Source organism: Petromyzon marinus, chromosome 37, assembly GCF_048934315.1.
Source record: "Petromyzon marinus isolate PM22_M1 ecotype Great Lakes invasive population chromosome 37, UKy_Petmar_22M1.pri1.0, whole genome shotgun sequence".
Taxonomy (NCBI): Eukaryota; Metazoa; Chordata; class Hyperoartia; order Petromyzontiformes; family Petromyzontidae; genus Petromyzon; species Petromyzon marinus.
This window is the reverse complement of record NC_133703.1, coordinates 16,090,688-16,108,071: the sequence shown is the minus strand read 5'-3', so window position 1 is coordinate 16,108,071 and position 17,384 is coordinate 16,090,688. Positions and strand designations below refer to the sequence as shown.

At 47.4% G+C, this 17,384-nt stretch overlaps 1 protein-coding gene across 5 annotated transcripts in view; it reads left to right on the top strand.

Annotated features, from left to right (window-relative positions):
- The window catches only part of LOC116949693 (neuronal-specific septin-3-like), a 209,394-nt gene that overhangs the window by 129,822 nt on the left and 62,188 nt on the right, over positions 1 to 17,384 (top strand). For 3 of the 5 annotated variants that reach the window (XM_076072333.1, XM_076072334.1, XM_032967279.2), the window contains one exon: positions 16,492 to 16,821. In XM_076072333.1, coding sequence (XP_075928448.1) covers positions 16,492 to 16,821 — 330 coding nt within the window. The other 2 variants (XM_032967280.2, XM_032967277.2) reach the window with 2 other exon arrangements.

Here is a 17,384-nt window from a genome sequence, read left to right as displayed (position 1 = left end):
GCTGCAAGGATTCATCTTCTTTGGTTCTTTCGGTAAAGTCACGTAGAATGAGAATAAAATAATAAAACAAAACAATAAAATTATCACGACGTTTCGGCCACAACACAAGTGGCCTTCTTCAGGTGAAAGGAACAAACCTGTCGGGACGACAGAGCTACATTGAAGGCCACTTGTGTTGTGGCCGAAACGTCGTGAGAATTGTATTGTTTTATTTTATTATTTTATTCTCATTCTACGTGACTTTACTGAAAGAACCAAAGACTACAGCTAAGTGTTAACTAGTGCCGGTCTCGTGATGTCCTTTGCATGGCAGTGCTGTGAAGTGATCGGTATCTCATTATGACTTTTTCAAATAAACATTTTACTAATCACATCACGGCTGTGCTACAAATGTTGATTCACATGGCCGTGCTAAATACAACCAGCGGAGCCTCACGTCGTGCCACGAAATTGGCCTGGGAAATCACACCAGAGGGGCACTTTTCGGTGTCGATTCAAGAGCCCTCTCCTACCCCCTCCCCCACCCCCCACTGCATGGCACATCTTGGTTATCCCATACAGTGTAGAGTCATTCACCTCATGCCAAGATTGAAGCTGGACGGACATCTTTGGAAACTACTGGAAATCTGTGAAAAAGATCCTCATGACTCATCGGATTTCTCCAGTAAAAATAAATATTCCTCCAGTATAAATAAGTATTTTAATACACAAATTAATATTCTGATATTCTCATTAGCAATTTTTAGGGCATAGCACTGGACTAGGGACGCTGGCGATGATGTAATGCTCAGCAGCACACTGAACTCGCAATGCATTGGTCGCCGGTTCAATCTGCTGACGTGGCAATTGAAACAATGGGGCAAGTTCATTCAATCCCCACCTCACCCCTCCGTCTGCCCAGCAGTATAAATGGGCACACCACAGTTAGTCGATCGGCAGGCAGGTCGTGTGCGGTGGTGGGATAAAGATGCTGCTGCTTTCACCTTCCCGCACCTCCGATTAGCTTGGTTGACTATGTACGGTGCGAAAGAAGTTCAACATACATACCCTGGCTCGTCAGGAGAAGGCGATGCAGCAAGTGGGTTGATCTCCATCTGTTTCCATTTGTACAGGTGGGGATAGAGTGTTGCCACCTCCTTACCACCCATCGCACGTGTGGGTTTTGTCCGGGTGCTCCGGATTTCTCCCACTTGTATAAACGCTCCACAATTGGCCGAAAACATCTTAAAATAATAACCCAGTGTAGCAGGACCCTTACAAAAAAATAGTCCATGGACTTTCCGAGATGGGTAGGCCAATGTAAAATTTTCTGCCATCAGTGGCATGGGCAGGCAAATGCTGAACTTGACCCTTGCCATTTACTGGACAAGGACGAAGTTAAGCAAAAAGAAATCGAATTTGCAGCAAATAGTGTCTGGTGCATTGTGACTTGGCCGAGTCCATTCAAAACTCGCTGCGCATGGAAACGTGGTTTAGTGTGAATTCTCTGCCATAGTCATTGACCCCCGAGCGATCCAGCCATCTAAAGTTATGACTTCTTGCGATTATAATGAGTGGGAGTGGGTTGATTTGACATTGATCCATTGCACGTGCTATACATGGAAGGGGAATGGGGAGGGGGGGGTAGGCACGGGAGAAGGGGTTGCGTGGTGGGGAGATCCAGCACCTTCTTAAATGAAACAAATAATGAAATAAATGTCAGGAAAAATAAAGCTCTTAAGCTTGTGCTTATTCACGTGGACAATAGTTTTCTCTCAAGTTTTCGTGCGCCATGCTGTCGTCTCCGCGGTCCCACGCAGAGTTAGCCGAGCTTTGCGCCGGGGTCTTTACGGTTAGACGCATGCTTGGAATAACTCGATCGGACAGGAGGGGAAACACGAGGCTTTCGAGAACAAAGCACCGTGCGCTCGCTATGAAGAAAAACACGCGGGTGCCGGGGAAAATGCGCCGCTACACTTGTCGGCCAAGTGGCGTGGCCATGGAAGTGTGCAGGCGGTGCAACTGCGTCGTGGCGCACACGAGCCGGAGATGCCCAGCCATTGGGCCACGAAGAGATGGGATATTGAACAGGTGGTGACCGCATTTCAAATCATGCACCGAGGGCCCATTCTAATCACTGGCCGTTGAGCCCTTAACCCAAAAATTGGTTCTTGGTGCAACCAAGGGTGGCAGATGCTAGCAAATATTACATTGAAACATTCTATCTCGAGATTACAAATATGCCTAATAGCAACGCCACTGTGGTAGCTTTTTTTTAAAATGAGAAAACAAAATGTCATTCAAGCAGGATACTGTGGGATAGTTTGCTGGAGAATATAATTTTCGTAAAAATATTAGGTGATATGAAACATGTATGGAATATAAAAAAAATATATAACCGCGTCTATAAAACAGACAAGTGAATGAGCAAAAGCTTTCTGGTCATGGTGCGTACTGGTGGATATCAGTGGTATTTGCCACCCCAGGTGGCACCAACCATTCTAATTGGCTCATAGGCTAATGAGCCTGTGGTCGGATGGATGAATCTCGTAGCTTGGAAACATGCAGCAGAGTGGTCTGCATGTGAAGGCACCATCAAAGGGTAGGTGGAGCACTGAAGTCAATGCGGATGTGAGAGTAAGATGAATTGCAGCCATGTGGGCAAGGATGTGGTTATATCAGTCGATAGTATGTTTAAACCAACGTTTGATGGAGAATGGATGAGAACGTGACAACTTGGGTTCATGCCAGGAATAAACACGGAGTCAGAAAGCAGACGTGAGTAATTGTGCAATCGCCCAGCAACATCTGCTGACATCCTAAGAATTAGAGGTGCAATTGGGATTCAATCCCCCCAGCAAATTGATAAGTTGTCATGAATCAAGGTTGTTTTTCCATTCCAGTACTGGTTCTTTTTTATTATTATTACACAATTTGACCCTTAATATCTTCGGATCTACGAAGCCAAACGAGCTGAAATTTTGTACACAGACTCACTTCGCGTGACAATTCAAGATTTCATTTCAAGAACCAGGTCCAGGCCCCGTCGATCCTGGGCCTGTTCGTCTTTTTTACTTTAAAATCTATTGCACAATTTCAATTATATTACAATTATCCAGACAATAATTAACTACTGTTATTGTATTGATTGAGATCTTCGTTTGAATATGTAAATGTACAAGTTATGTTTAAAATGTTACCATTAAAATAATATGCAAGTATTCTAATGCACACACTTTCATTTGCACTCAAAAGTAGCAATGGTATTATACTGTCCCCAAAATGTATCAAATTTGATGTGCTGAATAAAAGTGGGTGCCTTGCATGAAGAAAATGAAACATTTCGAAAGGAAACCACCCTGTTAAATTCAGCACATCAAATTACATTTATTCTGGGGGTCAAAATAATGTTTTCTCTACTTTTGAATGCAAATAAAAGTGTGTGCATTGAAAAACTTGTCTTTTACCTAATTTATTTAACATTGCAGTGAATGGCTGCAGGGGCCACATTAACCCATTACATACAACATATACGGATCGAACAAAACTAATTTTCTTACACAGGGTTTGATGCACGCCTCGTGAGCTTAAGAAGCGAGGCTAATCCGCGAATCGATGATGCATTTTTGGAGCCAATGGCGCACCCGGCGAACATTTTTTGAGGGGGAAATTGTTTTTTCCTGCCAAGTCAGGAATTAGTTTTCCTAACTCTGTCTTGATTTACCATTATAACGCTAATTCCATAATCCACGCAGCAAATGCGTCTAAAATTAAATAAACATCAGTGCTCACTATTTATTGACTTATTTACAAAGCCACATCGTGAAATATCTCAAAAACGGTCTCCATTATATTAAATAACCACAACCACAATAATAATAAAGTAATTTGTAGCGCGCACAAATGTAACGAAGGGGGCTCACACCGCTCGCCTCCAGTGCACCTATTCTTATGCCTCCAGCAGCTCGTCTTGCGATCATCGTTTAACGTAAAGAATCTTCATTATAATTGTTAATTATAAATGAATTATGAAGCCCATAAAAGGCACATCGTTATAGTATAATAATTCATTGCACTGTTAATATAATTTATAATTATGATCAAGAACGTTGAAGTGAAATCTTTGGGCCGAATGATTATAATTATCATGTTTTACTTTTCGATGGGCCCAAGGGTTTAACTTCAACGTTCATGATCCTAAATTAACAATATAGGTAGATTTTTGGCTTCCACTTTGCCCCACACGTCAGTAAAAACACCTGAATGATTGTTTTTATTTAAACATTTGTTTAGATCGACAAGTCTATACGGGCATTTCAAACCAAAGGCGATATTGTCTTGCGAACACACATTGCTGGAGATGCAAGCTCTAAAAAAGGCACATTGTAAACACCTTAGTTTTGGTTGTAACTTTTCAAGACCAGACTCATCCTTATGTCAGGGTGGTCTCCAGCCAGCTCGGCCAGTGAGCTGCGGGACACTCCAATGTGACATTGTAATAAAAACAAGCCTAAGCGATGCATGTTTACACTGGGCAATGTTTACGTTGTTTGTACAATATGCGTAAAAAGGGGTCCACGTACATCCACTGCAGATGTACACACTAAAGAGTCTGTGTGTGGGTGACAGCTTTTCCCATGTATGGCAGGGAATGTTTGCGTTTTGCCATTCTACTCCGCAAGGTACGAACGTGCTGGTGTGAATCGGGTTTTATTCAACAGCAAGCGGCGTATTAGTTGTCATTTGCTTATTTATGTAACACATACAAGGCCATGAAAGCCGTATTCTTCGGGGTAAAAACAAAATTGGTTTGGCCTACATTTGCTTTAACTTGCCATGAGTGAAGGACGAACCAAATGTTTAATTTCAAAGTTTTCCTTTACATAATTCTTCATCAAGAATGTAATTAAATTCAGTTTGAATAACAAGTTCAACATGCGTCCTATTGTATCTCGAACGGAGATGAAAGAGGAAAACATCGATTAGTTTCAGCTGACTGGCCTTCTTCTGGAGATGTTGAGATTTGAAAGTTAAATATATGACAAAGGGTGCCTTGGGGACTGTGCTAATTCTGTAAATGTGTTCAAGATAGAGGTTAAGGTGCAGCGCTGAAGTTGCTCGCTTACGCCACTGCTGGCGGAAGGGCCGGAACGAGAGGGGAGATTTAAACAGTACATCTAGAGCAGGAGTCTCCAACTCCCGGGCCGCGGACCGGTACCGGTCCGTGGCCTGTTAGGAACCGGGCCGCACAGCAGCAGGTGGTGAGAGCGGTGAGTCCGCGCGTGGCCCGCTAGTTATTTTATTATTTAACACTTCCGTCCGCGCCTCTTTCCCGCACTGCGCACTTGTCTCAGTCACGTGGTGTTGGTAAGCCCACAAGCTAACCCCTAGTAGCCACAATGAGTAAAAAACAAACGTCGCTAGAGAGCTTCTTTGAAAAGGCGGAAAGACCCAATGATGAACCCCCCCCCCCAACCCCCTCGGTCCGTGAAAAATTGTCTTCCACGAAACCGGTCCCTGATGCCAAAAAGGTTGGGAACCGCTGATCTAGAGGGTATTTTGGCCCAACTTCCACCCTGGCCAGACATCTTGGGCGAGGTGGGAGTACCAACACTTGTATTATTAATACCAGTGCCGGATTAAGCTAGTGCGGGGCCTGTCGTTCATAAAAGTTAAAGGCAGTATAGTACTATAGTAATAGAGCAAGTGCAGATTCACTGAACCGGAATTGATAGCTTGAAATCATTTAGCGCGGGGCCCTTGAAAGTGCGGGGCCCGTAGCATACGCTACTTTTGCTGCTATGCTAATTTTCCTACTATGATAATCCGGCACTGATTAATACACGATCAAATTAGTCATGGGACGGCTAATTTATACCGCCAGGAAGACAGAGGTGGAGAGAGGAAATTGGGGGGGGGGGGGGGACAGTTAAAACAAAAAACGTCGTGCTGCGTGCGATATCGAACTGGCAACCTCTGGATTACAGATCCAGCGTTCTAACCGTTGCATCGCGGCAGCGTCCCTCTCCGTGTTCACGGCGTGGGGGCTCACAATTGTTGGGAGATGTTAAGGGCTGATGGTGACCAAGTGGGTCAGATTGAGCGGCGATGTCACGCGCCTAGTGTGAAGAACTGCCAAGGCATTCGATAAGTGATCAGTGGACTTATTGTGACAGTTTCATTGCAGCTGTTACAGCGGAGTTGCCTTCGCATTCCCCGCCAGCGCGTGCGATGGAATGAAGCTGCAGGATGTGATAGTGGCAAATGTTTGGACCGAAGCGGGAGAAATCGTTACATTTCTTTCAACTCCCTGAACCAGTTCGCTAAGCTGCATTTAATTCTCGGCGGGTGTGCGCTACCGCACGACTACTTGCTTGGGACTAAAGGGAGATCTCCGAGTGTACGTACCAACACGTGCGGTGGGGAGATGAACAGTGCGAGAACGAGAGTGATGGTGCAGTGGCCTTGCGCTTCAAGCTCAGCCACCCGAGTTAAATTCCTGGCCACGTCTAACATTAGTGGTGAGGGATATCTGAACTGGTCCAGCGCCTCCACGTTCACCAACCACCCTCTGGTCAAACAACCCCCATGATCGATACGGCATGGGTCGTAGGCATTGATCCAGCAGTGGATTGGCAATTGGGCTGTATATATATATTTTTTTATTGTAATCTTTATTACACGTTATTATAATTGACAAAGCAACAATATGTTTGACTCCATTTGACTGCACGGGTCTTTATATAATTCACATAGTATCACAAAAATAAACACCGTTTGTACTTTATATTACATCAACTTCGGTTTGACAGCGTGAATTTAAAACAAAAATCCCTCTCGGCAATCCGTTTTACACCGGCTCACGATTTCAGCCGTTTATTTCTTTTGGATTTCAGAATTTCTGCTCAACCCCTCCCCCCCAAAAAAAATCAAGAAATGCCCGTCCGCCCTCCTCGCAGGCACGCCACACTCGTGTGCTCTGTCCCACTCCCACAATGCCAGCCTTATCATCGTCCGTATTCGTCATGCCCGCGAGAAGCCCCCCCCCCCCCCCCGAGACACGCGTTCAGATAGTGCCGCATTATCAATGGGTGCGCGGCACGCATCACAACAAGGACAAATGTCCCCCGTGTAGCCTGAACAGACTGTAGTGGGCAAGTGCTGTTGGCGAGCACCCATAAAGGCCGGCACGGCACACGAGGGAGCTACTCATTTGAGGCTGAGTCGACCTAGGGGAGGCACGGGACCGGCTCAGACAATCGTCACCGCTGTCGGCCGTGAGCGGGAATGGAACTCGTAGCCCAGCGCGCTAACCGCGACACCACCGCACACACACACACACGCGTGTAAGTGCGCACGCACGCACGCACGCGTGTGTGTGCGTGCGTGCGGTGGTGTCGCGGTTTACACACGTGCGCGCTTACACACGTGTCGGGCCTGGGAAGAAGCGAGGGGTGGTGGTGGGGGGCGCTTCTCCTCTCGGTGGCCCGGCCGCTCATCTGTATGCCCCTCGCGCGCGCGTAGTCAAAGCTCGCCCATTGTGAGCTTCCCCAGCCTCGAGGCAAACGTTTTCCCCAGCCACCCTCCAAAGTGGCGAGCTCTTTGCTTGCTCTCCGCTCGCTCGCTGTGCCTCTTGAGGTTTGTTTTGTATATCCCCCTCCTCTCTCGCCGGAATGGCATTGAAATGAGTGCGCGCAAAGTGCTTCCTCGCCGTTCTGCCGCTCGAAATCCTTTTGTTCTCGCGCGTCGCTGTCTGTGAGGATACTTTTTCATGTGCCGCTGATTTCTCCACTTTGTCTGCAAGGTAAATTGCTACTGCCGTTTGCGTTGAACTAAAAAAAAAGGATTTTGAGAAAAATAAAACGGTTGCTGTTTTTTTGTTTTAACGAACCGGCATCCACATGCTAAGTTAAGTCAGCAGGTTTTTGTTTGATTGTTTGTTCGATATTTTATACGTTACTGTTGTCATCCCTCGTTGTCTTGCAGCGTTGTGGCATTCACAGGAGCTTGCATAACAACAACATTAACTTGCAGAACAACACAATTCTTGCCACAGCAAACATAGGCTTGTAATTTACTTGTACGCGCTGTGTAAGTGGGTTTCGAGACGTGACCTTGTCACGAGATGGTTTTCGCTTGCGAGCTATCTCAGTTCGTGAGCAATATGCATATTTCATTGCGATATATTTAAACAAACTAGGCTCCCTGCTCGCATGAGCAATGGGACGATACTCCAGTCTGTTAGTGGGCCCCTGAACCAGTGGTGGAAATGCCACATTCTCATGGCAGCGTCCCGTCTACCCATTTAAGGAACACTGCTGATGTATTTTTTCTTGCGTATAACCTGGCGATGCGTTTAGAACTTTTTAAATACAGAATTTTATGGAATTACCAAGTCTATTGTAGGTTTTTTTTTTTTAAAGCAAACCACTGTTGGTTGTATTACGGCGTATTCAGTGGCAGGATTCGCATAATAGACAACGATGACTTTTCACTCACGGTAACCTTGAGAACTCCGTGGTGAAGCAGCACGCGCTGAAGGGACGAACTCGTTATCATTGCATTTTCATTGAGACAATTGCAAATAATACAGAGCAATGAAAAGCGTAGCCTGTATTTGCAGCTCTAAAGTGTGGGAGATATGCAAGACAGGGAAAGAGAAGCATGTACGTGGATATACACAAGTGGCCTTCATTACCTGATGAAGGTCACTTGTGTTGTGGCCGAAACGTCGTGATTTTTGTTGTTTTATGTTTTACCTACGTGACTTTACCGAATAGAACCAAAGAGTTTGTGGATATGTTTTTATATATACACAGGGTGCTTCAAAAAATGGTAAACTCACATGGAACTATCGCTTTTAATAGATAGTAACGGACAATACTCTGTAACATGATAACAAATGTCATGTTAATAGCTTCAAAAAGTCAAAGAGTCTCCCACTTGTCCGCCATCATTGTCAATCTTCTCCAGGTAGTCTCTGGAGCCCAGAGGCAGTACACTTCTTGCGGCGTTGTTGCCAATTCTCCGAAGTGTTAACGTGTTTTTTGAAGCACCCTGTATAAAGAGAAGCAAGGCAGTCGGAGGCAGAAGGAAGATGGAAGTCTTGAGCCTGGACTTTTCTCGAGGCAGGGAGTCAAAGAATAGGCTTTTGCCCTCTGTGGCAATAGCACAGGAGGTGTTAGGATGTTCAAACACCAAATAGACACCTTTTGCAAGGCATCAAAGTCTGCGTTAGCCACACACGCTTGTGGCAAAACACCCAAACAAACATGCTCTGATAATAATGCATGGATTGTCTTTGAAACGGATTGGCCTACACCAGCGGCCCTCAATCTTTTTGGCCCCAGAAGGACCGGTTTCGTGGAAGACAAATTTTTCACGGACCGGGGTGGGGGGGGGGGGTTCATCATTGGGTCTTCCCCCTTTTCAAAGAAGATCTCCAGCGACGTTTGTTGTTTACTCATTGTGGCTACTAGGGGTTAGCTTGTGGGCTTTACCAACACTGTGACTGAGACACAAGTGCGCAGTGCGGGAAAGAGACGCGGACGGAAGTTGTGAATAATAAAATAATGGGGGCGGGCCAAGCACGGACTCACCGCTCTCACCTCCTGCTGCTGTGCGGCCCGGTTCCTAACAGGCCACGGACCGGTACCGGTCCGTGGCCCGGGGGTTGGGGACCCCTGGTCTAAACGACGAGAGGCAGTCTTCTTTATGCCCTTCTCTCACCACTGCTATGCCAGAGAACGCCACAAAAGGCGAAACAGCACATCGGCAATGCAGAGTATCAAAGCATTGACAGCTCGGGTTGAGCAGGTATATCTACGGGACCTCTTTTTTGCCAGTTTCAAACCGATTAAAAAATAATAATCATCATCATCTTTATCATCACGGATGTCAGAGGGTGGGAGGTCCAGAGGGATGTGGTGGCCCAGCAGAATGGAATGAGCGACTCCCCACTGAGTGAAGGTGAACAGGAGGTGTGAGAGGGGACTCGGCCGGGTTTAGCTATCTCTCGCCACTCATGTTAGCCGTGGCCAGGAATCAAACTCGCTTCCCCGGGTTCTGAGCACGGTGCACAAACCACCGCTCCAGATTCAGAATCGGAATCTTTATATATCCTGGAGAATACCGATTAGCTATGAAGCTCCTTTTCACAGATTTCCATTAGAGACTGGTCCAACTTCTCCACCCCAGTGCAACTTACTGCGATTAAATACGAAAACGTGTGTGCATATAAAACGCATACGCTATATATGCGCGATATTAGCGCAGCGCTAGCGTTCAGTACGACCATGCAACTAGTGAATATTGGGTGTAATTGCATTTAAAAATAATTAAGCCGGCCTTATAATTAGGTTACTGTAATGTTTAGAGGGCAAATGAGGTATGAAAAACTGTCAATCCTTCAACCAAAAGAACCAAAAATAAAAAAAAATATATAACACGGTCGTGTCACAAGCAATGAGGTTCTTGTTTAACGGGTTTATTTCTACTATAGGTATCCCCGGAGAGATTTAATTCGCACCAGTGTAAGTGTTGATGTTTCTACTGCCATTCATTTGCTGATAATTTCCCAAAGGAATGTGTATTTGTGCGCACGTGTGTGCGCGCGCGTGCCTGTGTACGTGCGTGTACACACGTGTGTGTGTGTATGGGAGCGGTAGTGTAGCGGTCAGCGCGCTGCGCTACGAAGCTGGTGACCCCAGTTCTATTCCAGCTCGCGGCCAACACCAATGACGATTACCAATGACGATTATCTAACTAGGTCCTGGGCCTCCCCTAGGTCGACTCAGCCTTGTATGAGTACGTGGTGCGATGTGTAAACATCGCCACTCGGGAGACAAAAGCGGCCCGGGCGTGGTCTTGGCCACCCACCTCCTCATGTGCCGTGCCGGCCATCAAAGGTGCTCGCTAACAGCACTTGCCCCAACCGTATTTTAAGGCTATACGGGGGATCTTTGTCTTTTGTGTGTATGCGTGCACGTTCGTACAAACACACGAACCGTGCAGGTGGGTGTTTTCCCAGGAAATAATGCGAGCAGAAATCCGAAGAGGCCCGACGATTTTTTGGTTTATTTTATTTCATTGAAACAAGCCGCGTCTCCATTCACAATTGATTCGTGGGTCACGAATCAATTGTGTCGCTTTGCCCTCCTCAAAACAACCCGACACGGCCATTCAATAAAGTTGTCGCGAGACGGATAAACGTGCGCGAGCTTTTTTTACGACTGCTTCAGCAGCAGCAACATCACCACCGCCGCCACCACTAGTGTGGTGGAGAGAAATCTCACGACATTTCACAATTGGGTAAGATTTTCCGCTGGTAGTTGCAACCAGCTTCGTCAGGCAGTTGCCAGAATTGCGAAAACGCCCTCCAGTCTTGCGCTTCCCTTAAGCCTACGTTTTAAATGAACCGCATCCATCCAACCCATCACACTTATGCATATATTACTGTACAACGATTGTTTTAAGCTTTACAGTTACTTTCATTGCAGAGTGTAGCAAGCTGCCAAGACAATAAGTTAAGGCAGCCTCCATTTTAATAATGTGCTGCACAGTTCTCCAATACAATTGCCGGGTTGGTACCCCATAATAGAAGTTATTTTCTGGTTAGATCGCGTAAACATAAATGTGTCGTTAAACCCGCCACCACCCGACGCAGCCAATTAGTAAAGTTTGACACGTACACAGAACTTGGCAAATTATTACTCGTTTGGCACACCGGTGTGTTGGAGAATAAATCCACAGCATTTGCAATTTGAGTATGACGTTCTACCGGTTAATTGCAAGCAGCCGCATCAGGCGTGCCATCTTAATTGGCACGATGTCCGACGTTCCGCTGCACGTTCCGGGGAGTTTAAGCACCCGAATTCAGCTGTTTTGTACTAACCTTATATTATTACCGAAAAATAACCGTGATCCCAAAGCATTGGTCCCCCTAATGATGCCGGTGCTGCCCAAAGTTTCTACCGAATTCATCATCGGACACGCGGGGCCACACAGGATGCTCGGTCGCTCGCTTGCAGGGCGGGCAAGCATGATGCCTTTGCGGAAGTTCAATCGTTTTTCTCACTCGTCAGTGCGAGCCGCCGATTTGTGCCTCGCGAGAGCCTGGACGGGGTTGGTGAAGGTTGACAGGAGGTGTTAAAGTGGAAGGGGGGGGGTGTGAAGGAAATATTGATGGAGGCTGGGGGAGGAGGAGTGCACGGGCGGATGGTGGCCACGGCTCAGTTTCATGGACATTTTGCACGGTCGGATGTGATGTCTTCGAAATGACCCCGTCGTGTTTTGGGAAATGGCACATTTATTCCTCTCCCAGGCTCGCTCGAACCAACGCACGAACGTGCGTTGTTTATTATTGTTTTTCAACAGTTTTCTGTGATGATCTGAGGATACAGAGCATGGTAGGGGGCAGGGGCGGGGGTGTGGCTAGAGGTCCGGTGCCCTTCACTTTGTGCGAGCGAGTGGCCTTCCATTGTGTGGCTTACTGTGGAAGGGTCCTCCCTTAGGTCAGCTTGGCCTGCACAATACCGATGTCAAACTGTGCAGTGGACGTGTCTTTGTTATTAATTGCCGGCCGGCAACGAGCCCGTTCTGTCATGGGGAAAAAAAAATTAGTTAGATTGTGAACCGAGTAGTTAATGAACAAGTGTGCAGAATGTTTATACGTTTGTTTGTACGGCGATGAGTAATCTTTATTGTTTTTTGAGCACGTAGCAAGATGCCAACCGCTGCACAGCTTAAAATCTTGGTAATTTAGACAAGCAAAGGGTTTAGTTGATATTTTTTAAAATATAAAAGTGCGCTTTTTCTCGGCACGTTATCATGAAATATTGTTCATTCCTCAAACGGCCAAGGTCAACCGACCAAGGTTAACCCGCCAATTGTTTTACTCGTTCTCCCGATTGACCATTGACATCATGCCATGAGACAAAGTACCCATTTGGAATTCTGCCAGAGCAGTTCAAGCAATCTCATACATGTTAAAGGATGGCCCATGGATGCGGATATATCAAAAACATACTTTTTGTTACACGGCGGTCCAACTGATATATTTAATTCCGAGAGCCGGAATTTTTTTCCCGAATAAAGTGCAAAGCCAAATTTATTACGACGGTAGCCGTGCTGTGATCATCAACTCGCTGGCACTGGAGAACCTGGTGTATTCACAAGCAGCTGCCCAGATTCAACCCCAGATGTCATTCCAGAATTCTCACCACTGATCCATGTAGAATCCTGTGACCAAACGCCACTAAAGCAGAATTTGTCTAATAAAAATATTCTTTGGATTGTGACTTAAAATGCATAATTACTACAATATGAAAATTTTTAAAGGCCCTCTTTTGTACAGTTATGTGTTTTGAGTCTGTTTCTATTTCATCAATTAAATTTAAAACATTCCGTATCTAAATATCCACTTACAACAGAGCTACATGTGACTCAACTTCAGTTGCAAATCGTACATATCTCACATCTTGGCTGGTGCACAACAATTTAAGGACACTGTCCCGAAGATAATGTTGTAGAAATTATCTCGTGCCTTTTCAGGATGTCCACAGACACTTTCTTGTCTTCAGGAATTCTTGTCGCCCGATCAGGTCACTCACCCGATGCCTACATTGGCAAGAGAGAAAGAGGGTGGTGGGGGTAGCGGGGGAGGAAGGCAGGAGGAAGTACAGGCGAGGGAGGAAGAAAGGGGGAGCATGGAGGCTGGACGGCTGGAGAGGAATATATCTGTACATGTCCCCAGGGAGAGGGCCTGGCTGGCATTGCCCGATTCGTGTTCAGACAATAATGTTGCTGCCTGTATTCCCTGTTTGACCATGGCCAAAAGATATGACTGTTGAGACAACACCCCCATTGTTGTTGTCCGGCTGTCTCTAGCAAGCGTTGCATCAGCCATTCTGTTGTACAGTATTTTATATATATATTTTTTTATTTAACCATCATGACTGTTAAAATAAATAATAATTGAAATAAATATTTTAGAGGCACTGTTAAACGACGGCCTAGACATGCCGTGTCAGTCGTGAGGCTTGTGTTTGACCATACTTCACCGTACCGTTCACCGCGGCTTGGGCAATGCTCCAGGGGATCCTAGGACTTGTTCAGATGTGACTCGTCGTCGACGTCACCCGTCAAGAAGTCACTCAACAAACACCTCCCCCTGATACGACCCGACCCACAAGATCCCTGGCTTCGATCTTCCACAACCATCCCCAGCTCACACTAAACCGCGTCCGCACACAAACTATGGCAGCAGCAGATGCGGATACTTTGATGAAAATGATGATGATCATAACGCAAAACGGATAATTTAATAACTCGCCACTGCGTGCGACGACTGAGGTCACTCTGCACAGAATCACGAAGCAAATGACGACTAGATGCCCGATTCACAAAAACGGAGGAGGCGCTCCAGTGACACGTCACTCCGCTACTCCTAACGCAATTATCCGGCTCAACCACCTCAATGTAAAATGATAGTCGCTGCTCTACACCAACGTCAGCCGTACTAAGAAGATGATGACACCTGTGGCCCAGAATCGACCGCAGGTTGTTGGATGCATCGTGCAACGGTGTTAACTGAACAACTACCCTCAGCCAACATGGTGTGTGGGGATCTTGACCCAGCATTGTATTGACACGGTGCATGTAATGAATCTATAATTACAAACCACTACTACAGCTACGTACTTGGGACCTAGCAACCCGGAAAACATCGTACAGCAGAGTGGCTGACACAGTCCTTGCGAGAGGCAGCCAGACACAAATAATGGGGCCGTTTATACAAAATTAAACGTTTTAATGCTGCTCTGTCTTTCCCTCTCTTAATGGATACAAAAAACAAGTTTAAAAAAAATATATATACAGAACTCTAGAAAATAGACGACGGGGCTCGTTTATGTCACGTGGCCGGGGAACAGATGGGACTTGCTAAATTTGGGCAGATACAAGCGGCCCGTACTGGCTTACCGGCGACAGATAGCTCCATCCCACCCAAACAAAGCGGCATCTGTTGGGAGGTCTTTGCGTCGAACACTTGCGGGCGTATCGCTTCCCCTGGCACATGCTGGGTGGGGATGAACGAGGCCAAGCAACTGTGCGATGCATGCAACGGTCCTTCGAGTATGACAGCCATTCATTAGGAGCTCGCGGTGCACACAGCACGCATTCAGAGACGCGAGTCAAAGTGTCGCTGTGCTCTAAATGTGCACCAGGCTGTGCTTTGGGGTGCCGTGGTGGCAAGATGTTAACTCCCTCGCCTGGTATACAGGAAGGCGCGGGTTCGATCCCCAACCTGATGCCTGTTTATTTGGATTTTGCAAGTCTCACTCCCCGTGGCCGTGTGGATTTTTCTCCGGACCCTCTGATTTTTCCCTCCACATTTAGAAACATGCGTTTCGAGTATTTGACTGTGATATGTTTCAACATGATAAGCCACTTTTTTGAACTGTCATCTGTGGCCGGGTCACTTAGGAAAAAGAGTTAGCTAGCTTAGTTCTCTTCACTGGTGGCCCTGAACCATAGGTGGACATTCCACATTCCTCTGGTAGTGGGAGTCAGTATTTCCAAAGGAAACGGCATGATGTGATTGCTCTTCTAAGAAGCCACCTCAACTAGGATTTTAATTGACAAGCTTATGATTGCGAGTCTACCGCCGCAGCAGCTGATGCTGCGGCGGTATCTGGGAGAAGATAGAACGCGTTTGTGAAGTGTGGTGGCGTCAATGGCTTTTTGCCGTGATGACATCTTGATCTTGATCCGTCCTTTGTTTTGATTGCGAGTCGGGTGCCCCGACTGGAGCATCACTTGGCCACAACATGGACGGACAGAGTGAACCACAGCACAGTTGTGTTTGTAAAACAAGGCGCTCGTCTGTAAAACAAGGCGTTCGTCTAAAACGACTTGGGACATTTCTCCCGCTATTGCCGGGATCGTTGACGAGTGTTCCTCCGGTGTGACTGTTGGAGGCCTTGGCATTCGGCGTCTAGCGTGGCTTACACTTGAGAATCCGCGGTAATTGCCGGTGGCGTGAAACCTTTGAACCCATGGCGTCTGCGCAGTATCTGGGAATGGGATTATCCCGCGCCGGCGCTCGTTGCAGGGTTCCGCGGGGGTCCGGGCCCAGCGGCCGGCCTGGTCAAAACTGTGGGTGCATCAGCAATGGGGTACGCGCCGCTTGCTTCGGAGTGGGCATTGAAGTTCCCGTGACGTTATTAGAAAAAAGAGTAGGCCACCTCAGGCGCACCTGGGGTCATTGTCCAACTTGGATCCATGACTCGTGTTATTGTTTAATGAGGAAGCAGCATCACGTCTTGCTGGCAGACCCGTGCCCACGTGGCTGTTGGTGCTGTGTCTTACAGGGCCAGCTGGTGGGGGTGGGGGGGGGGGGGGGGTTACCAACAGGGCACCTCGAGATGTGCCGCACGGGAGGCGCTGCATAGATATTAAGCGACGACGACGACGACGAGAACTCACACAATTTGCCGTCTCTCTGCTTCCCAGGAGTCATATCCTTCGGGAGCCAGTCGCAGGCCATGAGCGAGCGGGAGGGAGGCGAGCTCACGCCGCGCGCCACGAGGAACGGGTTCGGCTCGACGGAGCCGCCCAGCGGGCCCCCCAGGGCGACGGAGCCGCCCAGCGGGCCCCCCAGGGCGACGGAGCCGCCGGGCGGGGATGGCGGGGTTGCCCCCGGCGAACCGGCGCTGCTGCCGCGCCCGCCGTGGAAGGGCATCGGCGTGGAGCTCTTCGGCTACGTGGGCATCGACGCGGTGCTGGAGCAGATGAGACGAAAGGCCATGAAGCAAGGGCTGGAGTTCAACGTCATGATCGTCGGTAAGTGCCACCGGCGGGCACGGCCGGAGCGACGCTCGCGACGGCGAGCGGAGCGCCGGGCTGGATAAAATGCAAGACGTCGTCACGGTGGGGAGCGCAGGTGTGGTACCTTTTGCCGGTCGTGCTCGGTGAACCCATAACACCTGGATCTGTACCTTGACGTCCTGCCAGCAAGCCTTCAACGCTTCACGTGGCCTCAAAGTACATCTAGCCTGGCAAAAGTGCCGTGGTGATGTCACTGGCCACGTAGTGGCAAATGTTGTCAGGGTGGTGCTGGTGATGGATGAACCAAGCTTAACTTAAAAAAATTATAGTAACATCTTCACGAAAGGATCCTTAAATTTCGATTTAAAGCTTTTGTGACTGCAGGGATTTATATTATTGGTTCTTTCGGTAAAGTCACGTAGAAGGGAAATAAAATGATAACAATAAAACAATAAAATTCTCACAACGTTTAGATTGCAACACAAGCAATCTTCAGGTGTGAAAAGCACAGCAATAATTTGTTTTGCTGTGGTTTTACGTGACTTTACCGAAAGAGCCAAGAATTTGAAAGGATCCTT